Source organism: Nothobranchius furzeri, chromosome 2, assembly GCF_043380555.1.
Source record: "Nothobranchius furzeri strain GRZ-AD chromosome 2, NfurGRZ-RIMD1, whole genome shotgun sequence".
Classification (NCBI taxonomy): domain Eukaryota; kingdom Metazoa; phylum Chordata; class Actinopteri; order Cyprinodontiformes; family Nothobranchiidae; genus Nothobranchius; species Nothobranchius furzeri.
This window is the reverse complement of record NC_091742.1, coordinates 7365051-7385485: the sequence shown is the minus strand read 5'-3', so window position 1 is coordinate 7385485 and position 20435 is coordinate 7365051. Positions and strand designations below refer to the sequence as shown.

The 20435-nt window shown below is 43.6% G+C and overlaps 1 protein-coding gene across 3 annotated transcripts; it reads right to left on the bottom strand.

Moving 5' to 3' along the window:
* Positions 1–865: 865 nt before the first annotated feature.
* Positions 866–12560, bottom strand: LOC107377653 (sine oculis-binding protein homolog). Of its 3 annotated transcripts, none has more exons than XM_015947410.3 (7): positions 12239–12560; positions 9941–10070; positions 9489–9674; positions 8270–8421; positions 5028–5123; positions 2980–4878; positions 866–1080 (listed from the first exon to the last, which is right to left on the bottom strand). In XM_015947410.3, exons 1-6 carry the CDS (start codon positions 12329–12331, stop codon positions 2989–2991), a joined length of 2547 nt encoding a protein of 848 aa, XP_015802896.3. In that variant the 5' UTR covers positions 12332–12560; the 3' UTR covers positions 866–1080; positions 2980–2988. The 3 variants fall into 3 exon arrangements, with proteins under 3 accessions (XP_015802896.3, XP_015802897.3, XP_070399650.1); XM_015947411.3 differs by having other exon boundaries at positions 2980–4857; XM_070543549.1 differs by lacking the exons at positions 9489–9674; positions 9941–10070; positions 12239–12560 and adding an exon at positions 9331–9419.
* Positions 12561–20435: the final 7875 nt, after the last annotated feature.

The window sequence follows — 20435 nt, the reverse complement described above, 5'->3', positions numbered from 1 at the left end:
AATCCCCACCTGTAATACTGATCACTGTATGCTACAGCATTTGATGCTTTTGTGTAAAATACCACACCTGGTAATATTATACGTCTGATCTTTTCATTTTCGTAAACCAGAGCCGAAAACAATTAGCAAAAAAAAAAAAAAATCTGGATCAGTTACACTGTCATGTCTGAAGCGAGTTCTAACATGCATGGCACTCGGTGCTACAGGTCATTCTGATTTCTGATGTTTGGTTGACACAGCTGATCTGCAAACCACTCTTTTACATACCAGCGTTGCAATGACGATTAGTGATCTTGGATATTTAGAATTTCTCCGGATCCTCATAGGTGTTCAGGAGAAAACCGAACGTCTCCTCGGGAATTCTGTAAACACAGTGAAAAACTTACCCAAGGATAGAGTTTTCCTCCACGCAGTTTTCTCTCAGACTGGCAAATTTCAGGTGATCACTTGTGAGGGATAGAGTGCACTGTATTTATATTGGGCGTATAAGCGGAGGAGAAAAGGCTATACTATATTCCTGGCTGCTGCCCAAAATAATTTTAAAAAGCTCCTGAAGTCTGAGCCCCAATCGGCCAGGTAACCCAAAACCTGGAGAGCGGGAGTCAGTGTGGGATATGAGGAGAGGAACAATGTGGCTCTTTGTGCAAAAGCTGGGCAGAGAAAACAAACCGTTTCCCCTGGAAAGAGATCATGTTCAGGCTCCATCTGAGAAGACCACACAAGGCTGATCAGAGCGCTGTCTGATGCGTTGAGCAAGGAGAGGAGGAGTAGGAAGAGGAGGAGGAGCAGCCGCACTAACTTGTACTCACATAAACGCTTGAGGGCAATGTCAGACAAGATGAGGCTCTGAGTGGCTCCCTGTCAAGCGCCCACTGAGCTCAGCGATACGTTTTGGTCCAGAATGTGTGGCTGTGTTGTGCGTTCTTCTTGTGCGATGTTGACCTGTGATGACTCGGCCATCTGGACTGCTTCCTGGGTTGGCGCCCTGCTGGTTGGTACAGGCAGAGCAACGCCTACGGCTGAGGGGCAGGCTGGAGGATGATCGCACTGGTGTCATTCAGCTGATGTCCAACAGGGAGTCTGTTAAGTTGGTGGGGATCAGACGGGATGGAAGAGCAGAAAAACAGAAAGGAAACATTATAGATCCTGAGTAACTTTGATTTCTTCCATATCTTATATCAACCTCTCCCGCTCTGGACACTCATTCCTTAATCCACCCATTCCACATAAACACTTAGAAGGAGGCTTTTAGTCATGTCAACACTCAGATAACTGCTGCAAAGGGTGCAATCAAACTCAAAACATCTGGCGTCTCCCCTCTCCCGTACACAGACTTTCATTCAAACACACGTCTTAAACACAAACACACACGTAAGGGCCAAACCAGGGTTCTGTACTCCCTCTGTCCCACTGAGTTTCAGTTTCAAACGCTCAGCGAATACCCATGTGGTGGGGTCAGGTTACACGGAGCTATAAAATATCCCAAATAAAGGCAAGGAAAAATGAGACCAAAAAAAAAAAGGAAAAAGCAGCTTTTTCATGAAGTAAGATCCTCCACTTGGTTGCTGAATCTGTCGGGGTGGGAGAATTTTTATACATTTTTATTTTTTAAGACATTTCTTAACAGTGTGGACAATAGAACAGGACAGCAAAGTTCAGCTCAGAGGACAGAGGTGACAAAGCTAAACTTATTCACATATAGCAGCCAGGTCCTGTTGCAAAGGGTCTAAAATCCATTTTCATGACAAAAAAGATATCATGCAATGCTCAAGGGCTACAATCGTCTATTTTTTGCTCATTTTAAATATATTTTTAACCATTTTCTAAATTCTTTTTTATATTTTTACATTTTTTGTTTTTGTGAAGGGCCTCGTGATTTTTATCTTGAGAGGCGCTATAGAAATGATATTTTCTCCTTCTCCTTCTCCTTCTCCTTCTCCTTCTCCTTCTTCTTCTTCTTCTTCTTCTTCTTCTATCACAAAGAAACCAAAACGTCTGGGGTGCAAGATGAAGATTTATAGGCAGAATCACATTTTAACAGGAATATTAACATGACCCCTGGCCTTTTTGAGAGGAATATGGAGAGAAAAACAGGCGGGTTGAAACCCAAACCACCTCTGTAATATCAGCAGATTAATCTCAGCACATACAGTAAAACAGAAACTCGATCTTTTTATGGTGAGATACCAGCAGGCAAGGGTGACGGGTGGTGTTACAGCTATTTAGACTAACAGGCAAAACCTAGAAGACTTTTGATTGGTCAGAGGTAACGAGATCTTCCTGATGCATCCGAACATCAAACACGTCTGTTTGGCAGTGGACAAGAGTTAGGGTTAGGGTTACAAGTGGGAAAGACCAACCAAATTCAAGAACGGGTGTCATTATGAAACTGGATCACTCCGACTTGCATTTATTAACAAAGCCAAGTTTAGCTAGATCTACTCGACAATGCAACTCAAAAGATGTCTACCTTGCGACTCGATCAGCCTCTGTGAAGGTCACAATTTAAACAGCACCTTGCATCTTTTTCTCCACGGCTTTAATGCTCACCGCCATTTGATACATCGCGAGCGGCTCTCTTGAGAGTAGGAGCTTGTTTATGAAAATATGAAATTCTTTAATTGCATTTTAGCAGAACATACGTTGGCCAATCTGAGCCAGAGAAATAGGCAGTCAGGCAGACAAAGCATTGTGACTGGCAGGCTGTGGTGAGGTGATTGCCTTTCAAAGTGACTCTCATTGCTTGTGCCCTCCGCCTCCTTCCCCTGCTGTAACTTAAGAGGGCTGAGAAGTGCCAGGTTACCGGGATTCTCTTCGTTTGGCGCCATGCTGTTTAGGGGCCGCGCACATACAGCAAGAGCAGTGATTAGTCTTGCCCTACGTGCGTGAATATACCCATTTTTCCCAAGTCATCATTAAGGCACAAAGCAAAAAGCCAGTAAAAGCTATTTTTCATGACATTTTATAAGAATATCTCACCTCCATCCTCTATTTATTCTGGTCTCGGATTCGAAGGCACCGCCTCTTCAGAGCTGGCTCCATATCCCCCGCGCTGGGTATGTTGGCAGGACCCCGCAAGCTACCCTTGTCCCTGAGTTTGGGCAAGAGTAAGGGAGGGGTGGTCCCACCAGTTTTTGGAGCTGTGGGCAAGGCATAAGCATGGTCCTCATCTAGAACATGAGGGTCCTCTCCCACATCCCCATCTACTGTTAAGGGTCCTTCTAACTGACAGACGGGTCTCTCAGCCGGGTTAACAGCAGAGCACTTATTTTCTTTGATAGCCTCCAGCTCACTAAGCGAAGGGTCTTGGGTTGGTGCTGGTCGTAGAGAAGTGTCCATACTAACAGGTGTGGATGAGGAGGATGTGCCATTTTGAGGACAGTCCTGAGTTGTCAGAACAGAGGAGTGGCTGCTTTCCGTGGGGCTTGGTGGGGTCTGGCAAGGTGGAGTGTTGGAGTCCTGATGTTGGTAGACAGTGTCCTGTGAAGGGGATTGTGCTAAAGGAGGGGCTGGTTTGATGACATTGTGGAGCCCTGATCTGTTAACTTGCCCAGATCCTGACTCCCACAGTCCTGATGGGTCTCCCATTCCATTGGCACTTGGCTCCACCTTTACTTGGGTTCTTTGAAGAACCCTTTGGATGACTTGTCGCTCTGTCTGTGTCTGCTTATAGTCTGTCAGCTCCTCTGAATCTGCTCTGGGGGAGGATGCTTTACTTTGAGATGTAAATGTTGGAGACAGAAACTGCCTCTCTGATTTAACCCAATCTAAGTCCCTTGAGTTAGACTCACTTGGTGAAGTGAGGCTTCGAGAAAGGTTTCCACCCAATTTGTTGGCATCTGATCTGCTGTCTTCAAAGACGACGGGGGATGGTGGCCTTCCTGTTCTAGATCTACTCCTGTCTAACCCTTCTGGCACAGGCTGGATAACTCCGCAGTGACTTGGAGTGTCAAGGGCTACTTTGGGAGGGACTGCAATTGGAATCGGAATGGGTATGGGGACAGGCAAGGGAACGATAATGGGGTAAGGCACCAAGACGGTGGGTTGGGGCAGAAGAGGACTAAAAGAAGGAATACCAAAATTCATTATGGGAGGTACTGGAACAGGACCTCTTGGCATAATGTTCAGTGGAGGGGAGTGCAAGCCAGGGAAATATGCTCCTGGGAAGGGATGCATGAGTCCAGGGGGATTCATGGAAGTAGATGTGGAGGACTGTAGGTGTGGAGAGTGTGTGGGTCTGTGGATAGGGCTAGAGGCTGGGCCTGAATGTCTGGGAGGATTAGAAAGAGGACTTTTTAGGCCTTGAGCATGAAGAGGGGGTCTGATGAAGGGTAAGGGAATTTGAGGTAACGGTTTCTGATCCATGTGTGGGCGAGGAATAAGTGGAGGAGGAAGGGGAGAAGCATGGGACAACATCTCTGCTGTAGAAGGCAGTGGGGGTGGCTGGATGGATCTCTCCAGAGTCCTGAGCCCTGACACGGAGATTTTTGAAGAAGAGGAAGAAGAAGATGGTGCTTCTGAGGAGGAGACAGACGTGGATTCTACTGTCCCGTGAACTGATGCAGATGCTTTAGGCGAGGCATTCCGATTTCGTGATTCTCCAGGATTGTTGCTGTTGTTCCAAGACTCAGGAGTGAGTAACTTCTGCCCGACCACGCTTCCGTCCACCCTCCCTTCCTGACTGGACCTGCTTGGGCTGGAACTGGTGCTGGTGAGAGCTGCACGGGCTTCTCGGTAGAAGACATCCATCTTGTACTGGTTTAGACATTTGACGCTGCAGAACTGAAGTCGTTCCTCTCCAGATCCAAAGTCCAGGTACTCTTTAGTATGCCGAATATGCTTGCACCAGTCACAAACCTGCGGTACAGGCGAAAGAGACTGTAGGGGGTAAATAAAGCATCAGACTCTTGTGAAAGAAAAACAGACTTTTTAAAAGATTTTCTTGCAAATTTAAAACAATGCCATTTCATGCATATGTCAACGGTTTCTACTGGGCAACAGAAGGAACATTGATGGCATCTCCTTACTCTGACACTGGTGTTTATCTTTAACACCAGTCGGGGTGAATCCTCTGGATGTGGGTGCTGAGGAGATCTCTCAGCATGGAGGTCTTCATCTCTGGCCTGACAGGGGAAAACCACAGTGTGACAAACACGCCATGCCGCTGTCAAGCAGCTCAGCCTGTAACTCTACACTGGAATCATTGTGTGGTCATTAAACCAAACACGAGCTTCTTATATAACTCGCACAAAAAATAGTTACAACTGAATTTCCTTGTCTTGAAGTGGCTTGAACTTGATGCATAGTAAAAAAAACTCACAGAGGTCAGCAAAACAAACAGAACATTGATATTTTTCTGTAACCAAGATGATGTATTGTTTTAATATTTATGCTTAAGAGTAAAATAAGGAAATTACTCGTGATTTGTGTTAGCTGATCTGCTGTGGATCTGAGTGCCCCCCCCCCCCCCCCCCCCTTCTCTGTGACCCAGCTAGTCGTATTGAGTTACGAAACATGAGGCAGCTGAAGGTAAGGTATGCACTGAAAGTGGACACCTCGCCCCAGGCCTTCTGGCCTTCCTCTCAGACAAGCAGGAACAAGCCGACAGAAATGCTTTTCTCCCCGCCTTCGAAAACTATGGGGCTTGTTGTGCACCTCCTGCTTGGCCTTATCTGTGTTTTTCCGCTTATAAAACCCCAAAACAAAAATAGACACATGCTTTGGTCAACCTGCTCCTCTAAAGATGGTGTGGCCGTGCAACAATGGAAGGTGAATAATCACCATGTGCATCAGAGTGTCTCTGTGTAGTTACAGCTTCCCTGTTCTCCAGACCAAAGCCACTTAATGGCCCCTTCTGCATTAACTTGAAACTGATACTAAGTGTCCTGCACAAAGTTTGACCTTCCTCCCATCGATACTGAACTGCCTCCTTCACGCCAACTAGAGGAGGTGTTTTTTAGACTCCTTCCTTTTCAAATTTGTGCAAATGCATCAATCACTTATAACCTGATAAGATCAAACGCATTAATGTTTGCAGACTGCTGCTGCAATCTTTGCAAATAATATAAATACTGCAATAAAATAAAGGTGGCACTGCATCAACTATCTGGTGAGTGGAACTGGCCAATGTTCAGGATGACAAAACTTAATCTGAATTGTCAAAATTAGATTTTTTTTTGGTGAATGCATAATTTCCAAGCAGCAATAAAAAGCAATTTTCCTGGTACATGACCTCACTCTGACTAAGCTAGCTAATAATGCAATAACAACATCCCAACTGGAATAACTTATTTACATTCGTTCGTTAATTTTCCTTCGCTTTTCCGAGTCGGGGTAGTAGCATCTCAAGTAGGGCATCCCAAACAGCCGTCTCCCCAGCCACCTCCACCACCTCCTCCTGTAGGACCCCAAGGAATTCCCGGGCCAGATTGGAGATGTACTTGCTCCAACATGTCCTGGGTCAACCTGGAGGCATCCCCGAAACACCACCCTAGGAAGGCGTCTAGGTGGCATCCTAACAAGATGCCAGAACCACCTCAGCTAGCTCCTCTTGATGCGGAGGAGCAGTGGCTCGAATCCGAGTCACTCCATAATGTCCGAGCTTCTCACCCTATCTCTATGGCAACCTTCCAGAGGAAACTCACGTCGGCCACTTCTTTCAGCGATCTCATTCTTTCGGTCATTACCCAAAGCTCATGACCAGGTGAGGGTTGGGATGTAGATCGACCGATAAATTAAGAGCTTTACTTTCTGGCTCAGCTCCTTCTTCACCATGACAGACCAGTTCAGCATCCGCATCACTGCAGATGCTGCCCCAATCCGCCAGTCGATCTTCTTTCTTATTTACAAAATGATGATTTTTAATCAAAGCAGGAATTTTGTAATTTTTTCTTCTTTGAGACCTTTTAAAAAAGTATTTTCATTGATCATCTCAGAGGTGTGTGTGTGTGTGTTCTGTGTCCGGTAGCTGAGTCAGTTACAGTTTAATTAATGTCTTGTCAAAGTGTTTCTGTTGGACCTGTTTTCCCCCTTCCTTTAGCTGCTCACAGGGGCCTCTAGTGGGTGAGAACCCTAAAGCTTGGTTTATGCTTGACGCATTTACTTTCCGCTTGGTGATGCGGCTCGCGGATGGAACGCGCTTCACAACTTGCAGCGTTTATGGTTCATGCGGCTTGTCTCTGCGGTGAGCCAATATTCTCCCAAACTGTAGGGGGCAGCATGGAGCTCTACGGCATGCATCCAACACTACACCATAGTAGAAGTAAAATTTACTGTTGTTTACAACATGGCATTCCAGCATTTTTAACAGCGTCCTCGTCTTTTCCGACAGTGCAAGCTATTTCTCTCCAAGAATTATTAATAACATGTTGATCACGGTGATCTTTGAGAGCTGAATCATACAAATGTCTGTATTTACGAACCTCTGCCATACTAGTTCTTGCCGGTCCGCCATGTTTTTCCGCGTCCGACCGTCCGCGTGATTAGAAAGTGTCCTAGGTGCGCGGTGCGGAAATTTTGGGCCGTGCGGAAGCGCGGCGGAGGGGCGTGGTTGTTAAAATGATGCAATTTTGCCGCTCTGAGCCGTGCGGACCTCACGGACGCGTCAAGCACAAGCCCCTGATGATCACTGGATAATCTGGCCATAATATGGAGACTTACTCATTAGCATTCAGGATATTTGGACCTCTCACCTCTGATTACCTAACAGCAACACAACTTTTCCACCGCCTTTGTTAGTTCTGCAATGTTGATGTTTTATCTCCACAAATAACACAAGCCTAAAGGAGTTCTGCAATGTTGTGGAATTGCTAATGCTAACGGTTATCTTCTACTACCCGAGAGCCGCTCTACTCTCTCCTGGATGTAAAAATCAATACGGCCTTCCTCCACCACGAGCCAAGATTGAGTTCATGAATGCAAATTTACAGTGTGACATAGATCTATGTGACTTTTACTGACCTGAGCGTTTCCCTATCTTTTTTCTATCGACAGCTAATGCAGAAAATAAGAGGAGAACATTTTCACATTCAGAATGCATGTGACACTTAGAGTGTCTGGTTGTATATAAAAAAATAAGTAAAAAGGGGTTTCTCAGTGGACTTGGTCTTTAAAATCCATCCTATGACTCATTAGACATTTTACTGACAGACAGCAAATGGCAAAAAAACATCTGATGCATCATCATTTAGAAACCACATCTCTTAACATCTCGCACAGGTATATTCCTCCCATGATTGACATTTTGTGTGCATTCACCATCCTCACCGACCTTGTTGCGTTTGAAGTAGGCTCGCCTGCAGGCAGCGAAGCACTTCTCGCTGCAGAAGCTCTTGAGCTCTGAGCCCATACACAGTGAGTATCGTTTGACACCTTCCTTCTGGCACCAAACACAGACTATTTGCACATTCTGTACATCTTCCACTGCAGGAGGGGGAAAAACAGCAGAGGAAAGAATGTAAATAAAAGAGTACAATTTGCAGATGCATTTGCACAGAGGCCAAGTGGCGTGTATCACTCTTGGATTCATTAGATTTATAGAGCATGCAACTGGCATTAAACAGAGAAGCCATGGGTGTTTGAGTGGACTAAGACAATCGAACTTAATCAGGGCTAAAGAGACATGAGTCAGCTGAATAGCTTAAGTGTGTCAAGGAATTGTGGAGCTTTTCCTTGGAGCTGGATGCTCTCCAAACTTTCAGCTCAGTGTATCCTATAGTTAATTAATTGAAAGAGTCTAAGGCTTATATTTTTTCCAGGATGTTCTGAGATCCAGTTTCATCCGTGTTGCACCTTACTGTCAGCTTTATGCAGTTATGCTGCACAGAGGAAGTAAACGCACTGTTTTCAATTAATTTTCCAATGCATTGAAACCGAATAATGAATGATTCTGATCTTGTCAGTTTCATTTCAGGTCTTTCGGGTCTGTGAGAGCTCGGCACCGTCCCTTCTGAGGCACATCTCTGCACACGAGGCAGTTACAGATCTAACATCACTCAGGAAAACCAAATCCCAATTGTACAAATTTGAAGCTAAATCTAATCTTTATTGTCAGTTAAAACAACAGGAAACTGCACGGAATCAAAATGAAACCATGTGCATGTAATCAAGCTTGTTCAGATTCTCTGACTTGCAGGTTTTCCATTGTTATGGCAACAAAGTTCGCCAACTAATTAATCCCAGACAATCGCACCAGTTACAAATTAAAAGCTACTTATTTTATCTTTCGCTAGACTTTTTAGAATTATTTTACAAAACAGTTCCCGTGAGGGCACAACACTACAGCACCAAGGCACAACAAGCACACGCCATGTAACCGTAGCAGCTTCTTACTTTCTCCAGAGCCTCAATTAAGGCTCGTTTAGGAAGCAGCTGAAACTAAAACCAGTTCCTTCACCTGCTGCCGCTCTTACGCTACCTTCTAAGCAAAAAAAAAAGATCAGTTCTTGTGATGCAATGCTGCAAACCTCTCATAAGAGATGCACCCATACCTGCTGATGGCTTTATGAGCGGAACAATGACAGGGGCACCCTTGGGGGAGGTCAGAGATGAACTTGTAGAGGAAGAAGAGGGTGAAGAAGTCAGGATATTAAAGGATTCTCTCTCTCCGCTCTTCATGGTCAAGACCGAGTGACTGACTTTGGAGTCCAAGCTTTTGGGTTTTGGCAAGGAGTTCTCTGAAAGACATGACCAATGTGCAACGATAACCTGGCTTTGTCACACGATACAGCAACACAAAACCGCGGCATGCCTCACGGGATACTATTCTAACTTCTGCACAAACAACAGATGCATCTGAATGAACGTAACTTGAGGACCTGCCACCGCAGGAGATTATGTCTAGCAGATGTGTGCTGTGACTCAATGTCTGCGTGAAAACCCGCAGAACCTGTTGGTTAGTGTAATAGTGCACTAACAGTGACCTGTCGACACCTGCCCTCACCTTTTAGCACAGACACATGCTGACGCCTCTCTCTGTAGTTCCTGATTTCGTTGGCCTCGGACTCCCGGAGCTCGACCTTGTCGTAGCCGTACCATCCCAGGAGTTCATTCATTGTGCTTTCTGCAAACGTCTGCAGGAGGAAAAAAGAGGAAACAGGAGTGGGAAATTTTGAACAAGCATCTTAAGAGTTATTATTGGACATTTTTATTCTACGGTAAACATCATCAGACCTTCCTATGCTGCATAAAACTGAGGGATTCTTTCTCGGCCTCCGGGAAATGAATAGGGGCACAGTGGAGCACAGTGTGACTCTTTTTTCCATGATGCGTTCGAGTTGTTTACTCTTGCTTAATCTGAGACGGAAAGGTTTAAAACCCAACACCAGTGTGAAATCTATGAATCGTTCTTTGTTTATCATTTTAAATTGGGAGTAGAAAAAAAGAGGGAGAAAAGAAAACGGTTCTGCAAAAGATGGGATGTGTGATCTCACTTGTTAAAAAAAATATTACGACCAGATGAAGGAAAAAAAACACAAAGGTTTCTCTCTTTAACCACCCACCTCTCTGTGGCTTTGGAGGAACTGGATTGGAGGAGAAACCCGATCCGGAATGGGCAGAAATCAGAGCGGGACACCCTACACCACCGCGAGGTCCCACGGTTCTCAGAAATGACCCACTCTTCTTCTCTCCGCTTCCCCTTTTTTCTAATGTCCAACTCTCTTTAATTTTCTCCAGCTTTCTCTCATCTTGCCTCTTTCCTCCCCTCTCCCATCTTCCCTATTCTGCCCCTCCATCACAGCACCTTCCAGGCCTGACACCCGACACAGCGCCTCCTCTCAGGTTTCAGCCTTTTCCAGCACCAGTCTGCTGTGGTGTTGTAGTGCTGCTGCACATTCTTTCCCCTGCTTTCCTCACTCCGACCTCTGCTCTGCACCAGGGCCTCAAAGAAATGGATCTCTCCCTTTGCTTGCTCACTTTCTGCTCTGTGTGTGTGTGTCTGGGAGAGTGCGTGGGTGAGTGGAGAGCAATGGTATCATATCCAGCTAAATATGCCGAACGATGATTAAAGTTAAGTATCCGGTATCTGGTGCTGCACTCGGGTCTGACGTGGAGGGAGTAGGTCCGAATGCGGTGTTGAAACAGATGTATTACAAAGACAACACCGGGACAGACCTCAGCTGAACCAGAAATCAGTTTCCCTCCTTCTGCCTACCTCCAGGAGGACTCCACATGGCAACCTTCCTGTCATAGTTCTGTCTTTTTTTCTCTTACCCACCCCTCCACTTCCCCACAATGTTGTTTTTGTTTCTTTTTGGCAGTTTGGACAAACATCTGCTTTGTGAGAGTGACAAGCCATATCCCAAACCGCGGAGAGAGCTGCAGCCAAAAGCAACAAACTGGGGCCGACCCTGAGATTCAGCTCAGGCAGGCTTACATCAAGCGCTGGATAGTGTTTCACATGTTTTGATTAAAATTAGTTAAGATGTAACATTACACCTCCCCTGGATATCAAACGCTACCCCCCCCCCCCCCCCCCACACACACACACACCACAAGATGATGTTCTTGTCCTTTTGGATTTCTCTGCTTCAGCTTGAAGTCCTCGAATGTCATCCACCACAGCCAAGCGTCTCAAATAGCCGGTGTCCAAACCCAAACAAAGCACCCGTGGATTAGTTTCCATGCAAAAGGCTCATGATGGTGAGAGGGGAGCGTGTCTGTTGCTGAGATTTAACTTGCTGCTGCGTTTCTGTCCTTCAGCACCAGGAACAGATGAAAGATGCTCAACATTTTAAGTCCCTCGGCAGGAGTTTGTCTCCAGTTCAGATTTTTCCCTGCGTAAATCTCACGTAAAAGCATCCCCCAATTTCATCTCATTCTCACTAGCCTCTTTGGTGCAGAGATTGGGCGAACCGCAGGGAGCGCGGAAGAAGTGACGCACATCTGGAGCTCCTCCGGACAGAGCGCGTCCGGCCACAGCTGGCCTGACATGGCGTCACTACACGATAAACTTTCATTTTAAATATAAACACGTGAAATCCAAACATCCTTACTCCACATGTGACCTTTTGGTTTAGATTTCTAATTTATCTTGCAATTTTAAAAGCAGCTTTTTATAAAACATGCGTGCTTAGGGTTTATGCCTAACCCTAACCCTTACACAAAAAGACGCAAAGTGCGCATTCAGGGAAAACCAATAAAGTGTTGTACGTATTGATGAGCGTTGCTTTGCGCACAGCTGACGCGCACCGTGCGTAAAAGTAATTAAAATCCCAGTTGCGCACGGACGCGCTCTCACCTTCATCTCCTGGTTGATTTCCCTCTTCACTGGGTGCGCTGGTTTCCTGCTGCGTTTATTTTCCGGTGGTCTGCCTTTCTCCATCTCTGGCATAGTCCTGGTTTTTGGCTGGATCCGGTCCGGATCGGTGACCAAGCTTTCAGCTGGAGCACTTGTTATTGTTTCTGTTCTTTTGGAGTCACTCAGAGTGAAAAGAGTCACTCTGGGTCACAGCGGCGGTCATACCCGGATGTCTGACTCCCTCATTCAGGGTTTCGAGTACACCTAACCAGCGCGCACTCTCCGCGTTGGAGGCTCCGCCGTTTAACAGTTCAACAGTCTCCACACTCCTCTCCACCACTGGCAGGTTCACGCTGATGCGTAAGACATGCTGTCTTCCTGTTCGAACCTTCAAAATAAAAGCCTCTAATTAATGTAAAAAAAAACCAACAAAAACGGGAAACTTGAAAAATGTGGGTAAAAATGACTAAAGAAGAATATTTGAAACTGATACAACATGACTGGAAGAAGAAGAAGAAAATTGGAAGTCCAGCTTTTTTTTCCAAAATAAACGCTGATTGAAGCTCTTGTTGTGATTTGGTGCTGAATAAATAAATAAACTTAATTGAATTGAATTGGGTTTGGACATTTAATATTTAATTGGTAAATAAGTACAATGGTAAGAAGACTGAGAAAACAAATAACCAACAAAACAGAAATAAACAGTAGAAGAAAAACAAAATATTAGACAGACTTGTCCTTAACAAAACCCACAACCTGAACTTTAGCATGTTTCACATACTTTGAAAACTCACTTTATTCTCTGCAACGGTCTCCTGGTGCTTTTATTGTGAAAGACAAATCCCCGGACTGCCGCCTTCAATTCGTGCGCTCCCTGTGAAGGGAGGGCCCTCTGATTTGATGTAACCCAACACCTGGCGCCCACCCCTCCCAAATCTCTCCAGATACATTTCATAAGGAATGCAAAGACTGTGTTTTATCTGAGGGGACACAGTACAAACACTGTCTGTACTCTCTTGTCTTAAAATAAAGAGATGAAAAGGGCGCTGCGACTCCAATGATACGATGGCACAAGGTTCCGAGCTTTCTCAAATGGCATCTGTTTGATCAGTGAGGCTGAGAGAAGCCTGCGCGTGAACGTGCTGCACTAAAACACCTGAAAGGTCTTGGACTAATTTGGTTTTAGAATGTCTGGGGAAGGGGGGGGGGGGGGGGGGGGGTCAACAATTGACAAAGTGTCTCTGTGCGTAAACCTCTTGATGCAAAGCCAGGAAATGTCTGTTTGTGACTTTTACGCATTTAACTCTAAAATGTATTTTACTGGCAGGTAGACAGAGACTCCCTTTTTCCACCCTCCCTGTTTCCAGCCTCTGTCTGCTCCGGTTGGAGAAATCCAGAAACCGCGCTCGTGTAAACAGAAACCCGATCCAGTGCGCACGGCTTGGGTTTCGCCCCCTCGTAGACCCACTGGTGATACCTGATCCGGCCCGGCTTTGGGAACAGGGCTTATCTGATGCCTCACAAAAGGCCCCTCTCTCCTGCTCTCCATAACAGCGCACATCTGGTGCTTCTGCAGGGAGCGCTGTCCCCTCCAGCTTCCCCTGGGGCTGAAGACTGGAAGAAAGAAGGTCTCACTGTTCCTACAGCCAGTTCAAGACCAGAGACGGGCAGGTGTGAAGTTACAGCCCTCAACATCTGGACTGGATTATGAAAATCAGAAAATGTGTGTGGGTTTGATTGAAACGATGAATTTTCTCTAAAAATTTAGAAGATGAAAGTAGATGATTTGGATTGCAAGGATGCTATGTGCTCCAACTAATAGGGGGCGATGTTTTACCTTTTTTCTTCTTCACGGCTTTGAATAAAATCGTGAAAAAGTGAACTCTATGGGTAGTTTTAGAGAGTTAACCCTCTGATGCATGGATTATGAAATCTTCAACCAAGATTTTTTAAACAATTTTTTTCATTCATCTTTAGGTGTGAATGAAACAAATTTCAACAAATATTTTTTGTAACATTTTGTTAATTTACAAATAATTTATTACATGTCTATCTCAGTGGACAGCGTGCATTCTGAACATGGAATATGTTGGCTTGACTTACTGAAGTCCAAATGGAGGGGCTCAAATGCAATAAAGTCTTCAACAGCTGTGCTTAATAGCAAAAATAAAGAAATAACAATTTTGAGTACCTGTCCACTGTAGTGACCATTATGTATCAAAGGGTTAATTCTGAACATTTCCGTCAAAAAATATGTTTTTGTACTTTACTCATGAATTACGAACGAATTGATAATGTTTTAACACATATTCAAAAATGAATAAAATTCATGAGTAAAAACGGATGATGAAGAAAACTCTTCAATAAACCGAATGACATCATAAAACCATGCGTAAAACTTTACATGTATCCTTAAAATTAACACAAAAACTGGACTTCAATTATATTATTCCATAATTTCATACTACTTTTTATAATTGTACAGAGTTTGCAAATTTCAAGTCAGTGTAGATGCATTTGTCATTTGAAAAGACCTAATAAGATTTTTCAAATTATTAGTCATTTATTTTCCCAAGTGAAAACTCATAGAGATATCAAAGCTCATTTCCAAGAGTGACCCAAGCCAAGAAAAAAAAAACACTACAGAGAATTACGCACGGACACATGTTTCAGATAAGCACGACAGACAAGCACAATAAATATAAAATGTCCAATTTAACAAACAATTGGCCGTAGACAGAGTAATTTTCTGCACATTTGTATAAACATTTAACTTGGAAATTTTGTTTCAACATTCAAATAACTTTCAATTATTAATTATTTTAACAAATGTAGCATATATATTTAATGAAGACGAATCCCAAAGAGCTAGGTGAAATTAAAAGAGCACACAAAACAAAAATCCAGGCTTAATATAAATCATAAAACAGACACATAAATTATAAAATAGGTAAAAAAATGTTTTTCCACGTTTATGCATTTATGATTATTTCTTATTTGACACAATAGAAGTCTTTATCATGTTTATGGTCATATTTATTTGTTCGAATTTCAGATTGAATAGTAAATAATCGTATTTCTTCCAATTAGGTGGAAGAGAAACAAACTTTCATTAATGAAACAATAATCAAAATAAAAAACCTCCCTCAGTTAAACCACTAGGTGTCACTGTTACTGCGCGTGTGTAGCATCGTGCAGCCACTCAACAAGCAGAAGTGGGCTCTGTAACTTCAATGTTTAATTACATTCATGTAGATTTTATAGCACAGGCTAAATTAACTGTGATTTTTATTTTTATCTGCTGAATTAGTCTCATCCACAAAACATCCTCCAGAATCACCATAGCAACGTGGAGGCAAGACATCATTTAAATTGCGCAACTTTTTTTGTTTTTCACAGTAAATCATTTTAAACAAGCATTTGTGACGTGGAGATCTTAAAAAATCGCCACTGAGCGTGCGCGTTGAAGCCTCCTCACCAAGTTCCAAGCAGAATAGAAAATTCGACGGGTGAGGCCGTACGCCGGTTTGTTTGATCAAAACCGGTTCTTTTTATGAACTCATTGGGACCGCGTGGTGACGTCACTGACCTGCTGCTGGTATAAAAACTTGCGCCTGACGCTGCGAGCCCATCAGACAGAAGCATCGTCGGTGCGCGCCTCTTCCATCCTCTGGGCCAAATTCATTTTGGAGACATGACCATGTTCAAAATGACGCTGGTTCAGTGCGGCGTCCTATTGTTGGCGATATGCATATCGGCACAGGTAAGATGGGATTTAATTACCATTTCATTAATGACATATTCAGCTTCTGGATATTTGTTAGAAATAAGAACGAAATACTGCGTAGAAAAGTAAGAGATTTTTTATGTCTCTAAACACCATTTTAGTTCAGTAATACCAGAGTTAGGGTTAAAAGCCAACTTCTTGTCGTCCACTTTTCACATTTTTTATTTGTCAATTTGAGTGTTTTTTTCCCATCTTTTTAATTTCTTAAACTTGGTTGCTATGCACTCCTAATCAATAATGCAAGAGCCGTGTGCAGTTTGTCCACTTGTGGAAACGTGGAGGAAGAATCTAGTTTCCTTTTTGGTGCAATTTGCCAAATGTGGGAGTCAGGTTTCGAACCAGAAGTCTTTTCACTTTTTATCCGACCAGCCAGTCACCACTTGCTAGAGAACAGTGGAAATAAATGTTCTTGAACCTTTTAATTACTTAGAAACCTGTTTTTATTCCCAGTAAGAACAACTTATGTTTATTATAAAATATAAACAGACTGCACTGAAAACATTTCTCCTTGATTGCTTTCCACTAACAGTCCACCACCAACGGCACCACACAAGTGAAACCCACCACCTCCAACATCACAGGGACCTACAGCGTGAACGCCACCACCGCCCCCGCCGGAGCGGGTGTCCTCCTGCAAGCTGGCGCCCTCTCAGTCCTGACACCCGTCATCATGGCCGCCTTTCTCCTGCAGCGCTACTGCTAAACAGCTACCCTCAGTCTCCTCCTCACCTCCCACCTCCAGCTTTTGCTCTTAGAGGCCACAGGACTAACATGGATGGACTTCACAACCTTCTTCGCCCTCCTTAAGTAACTCTAAAAATGTTATTCAAGATGGTTAATTGTAGGAAAATGCAGGGGAAGAGGGTCATTGTTCAGTTGGAGATCATCACCAAAGCTGCCCTGCCCCCATGCATTCGGCCCTTTGCACTGAATCTAAAGGAATCCCGGTGCTCCTTGCATCCCCTTTGGCTTGCGTTTTCATCGTCACGCCATCACATATTTTGGAGATGCTCAGGGCTGCAGTTGTCATGTCACCTGTCTTGATTGAAAATGAGGGCCACTTGAGTGTACAGACCCCCCCCCCCCCCCCCCATCCCCTCCTTTTTTTCTATTTGTGGCTTTAAACCCACCAGGCAATCAAAATACCCGGCCTTTGTGATGTTTATCCTACTAGGAGGTTTTGGAAAGCATGTGAGCCGAATGATATCGTTAGCGGGGCCTTGGATCTTTGTTTTGTTTTTAGACGTGTCATTATGATGTGTGTAGCACACTGAACTTGCCACAGTTTGCGTCAGTTTTGCCTTGTGAGTTTTAAAGAGCTGTGGTCCGTGTTCACCTCTCCTTGCTTTAGCAGCTGGTTAAACCCAATAAGTCACTATATGTAAACCACATGGGAAGGGTTCCTGTTGCATTTTCCCCTCATAGTTTATATTTTGTATAAATGAAAAATGTACTGTTTATTAGTTAGAATACTAAATGAAATAAATAATGTACAATAAATGATGAAAACTGCATTTGTTTCATTTATATATTGTTTAAAGCTGTTTTTTTTCTTTTTTTCTGATTTTTGCTTGAGACTCGGTCCTGCGCAGAATGAAAGGGCGTGGTGATGAACTCATCAAGCTGCCAGGAAGTCTAGACAGGCAGCTGTTGAGCTGCAGGCCAGAGATGGACTTTGCTTTCTCTGATGCCTCTGCAGAGCTCCTCTGGATCGCTGCCAGTAAAGGAGTGACTGTCCAGATCTATCCTCCCTCTGATAAGGAATAAATATGTGGAATAAAATCAGAAACCTGTTTTTTTTATCCTTAGATTGAAGTAAAATGATATTTCTATCATTTGAAGAATGACTTTAAGCCCCAGAGGGGAAGGACTGTCAAATTGCATTTGAACATTTTTGCCTATCTAATTCTGTACATGTCCTGGCACTTCATGCTTCAGCAGCTGGAGAACAAACAGAAAATGTTAGTTAACTAACACAGATAGCGATAAAAGAATTCTCTTTAATTTTTTATTACTGACTAAATAAAAACTATTGCAGAAATGGCACAAATTTTCTTTTGCCCAACAAACATAGGTAGGAAAATAACCAAAACATAGGTTTAAAGGTGTGGTTCACTGAAAAACAATTTCTTTAATGATTATTTCTGAATATAACAGGTCACTCTGAGTGATATTTGTTTTGTGTTTGTATGGGTCAATAAAAAGCGCAAAAAGAAGAACAAGAAGAAGGTTGCTTTTTCTGTTGGCATCATACTCTAGTTTGAGGGGGCTAAAGAAGGCTACAAAAATCACGGGCTGATGGTGACCTGGCTTTGTTGCTACTGTACTAGTAATATTTTTTGTCCAAAAGTGTGGATCTTTTTACTTTGTGGTTTATTTTAGTATTAGCTGGCTCTTTTTAGCATTAGCTTATTAGCGCTAGCTACAACAGGCTGCTGCAGGGTTGTTTATGACAGTTGTAATTCCATTTTCAACCAGTAAGGTGGAGGAGAAGGAAACTGCTCTGTGTTACTGTAACATTCATGGACTCACTCATCTTGACTCGTGATGGGGAAGACTGTTGGTTTATCATCCAGGAAACAGAGAACGTCTCGGCTAGTAGAAGCTAACATTTAGCATTAGCAACTCCACTACATGGCAGAACTCCTTTAGGCTTGTGTTATATAATGACATAAAACAAATAGAGTCAGTGGTAGAATTGTGCTGCTGTTATCCAATCCAAGGCAAGATGACCAAATATCAGGAAATAAGACTCCAAATCCTGCCATCTGAAGCTCTCCTCTGATGTGGCTCACTTCCAGTTCTTAAAACAGGTGCATCGGAGCTTTGTTTCCCCAGAGTACGACTTACAAGGCATTGATTCCTTCTAGAGATCACTGCAAAAGTACTGATTAAACAAGTGAACCACATCTTCAATACAATAATCTTAAAATGGGTTTTCTGTTTACTGCATGACATTTAAAACAATTAAAGTAGGAATGATCAAATATCTTTTCAGTTCTTGTTATGGTTACTTGTTAAATTCATAGAAAGTTAACAATCAAATTAGACATGAAGATCGCCACATCTGCCGGACCTGTGATGAAAAACGGGCAGAACAGCTGATTTGGTGTTCGGAATGTGAAGCCCTAAATTAGGAAGTTCTGTTAACATAATTTGTTTCTGAGAAAGGTCAGCCACACCTTTAGTAGAAAATGCACGTGATGAAATTCAATTTACTTTTTCAGTAAAGTACCACAATCTTCCTGCACCTGATTTTGATTTCAGCTCCGATCGTGGTGCCAGTCTCCCAGGATGCAATAAAGAGACGATTCCCAGTTTTGTTTTTTCAGCATCTGTGGAAAAAAAAAGTACACCGAATGTTCCCTTGAGAGAAAATGGGTGAGGCTGTTGGATAAAAGCTTCTGCTTAGCTTTTGGTTCACTTTTCCTGTTAGTGCACACTCATTTCTGCATAACTGGGAGCAGATATGTCTGCAGAAGCAAAACAAACAGGACATTTGCAGAAATAACATGATAATTAAAAATGCATCTGAGGGTTTTAAGAGAGCTAATATGAACATGAAGGATTCGGTTACGATTTCATACAAAACACAAAACTATCAAGAATGTTATTTTTCTTTTTTTCTGTGTACATTTTTTTAAATACAACAAAATTACTAAACCAGGCTACTGCATTAAAAATGTACAAAAATCTGTCAGAATAGTGAAATGTTAATTTAACAAAATCATGTATTGTGACATGGTTTGGGGAATGCGTTTAACGCAAGACATGCAGAATCACACACTCACAGATCTTATGGTAAAAAATAATCTTTATTTTTAAAACGGGAACTGAAGGTGCACTGGAAAAACCCAGTGGAGATCGAGAACGGGAGTGCAGCGTCTGAGGAGGGGAGAGCAGATACAGGTGAGTCCAGGAAGGTAAGTCTAAACTTGATGGGTAGAGAATAGACTTACTGGGAGTAGGGGAGCGTTGGAATGAGGGAGGGTAGGTAGGTTGGGTGCCAGGGTGAATCCAAGTGGGGTGTCCAGGAGAGGGAGCGATAGGAGAGCAGGAGAGGGGGCCGGCCGGGAGGAATGGAGAACGGTGAGAGCTGCGTTCGGAAATCCTATGGGGCACAGGTGAGTAATCCTGAGGAGTCGCAGAAATCCAGAGACGTAATCCAGAGAAGTCACAGAAGTCCAAAAATGTTCCAAAACCTGGTAACGGGTAAGCACTGGGAAAAGATCCAAAGGTTCATAAAAATCCTAGGAACATTAGCACAAAATCCAAGAGACACAAGAGGGCAGGAAACCACCAAGCTGTAGTAATCATCCGGCGTCGAGGAGCGTTCTCCATCCTCCTTTTGTAGCCAGACCCGCTGATTGCAAATCAGCTGCAGCTGGAGCCTCCCTCCCCTGAAACACA

Excerpts from the sequence above, each read along its gene's own strand:
- LOC107377653 (XM_015947410.3), bottom strand. The coding sequence starts at position 12,331 with ATGCCAGAGATGGAGAAAGGCAGACCACCGGAAAATAAACGCAGCAGG. Across the intron at positions 10,071-12,238 it reads AAATCAACCAGGAGATGAAG|ACGTTTGCAGAAAGCACAAT; the intron begins GTGAGAGCGCGT and ends TTCCTCCTGCAG. Across the intron at positions 8,422-9,488 it reads GCTCATAAAGCCATCAGCAG|TGGAAGATGTACAGAATGTG; the intron begins GTATGGGTGCAT and ends CCCCTCCTGCAG.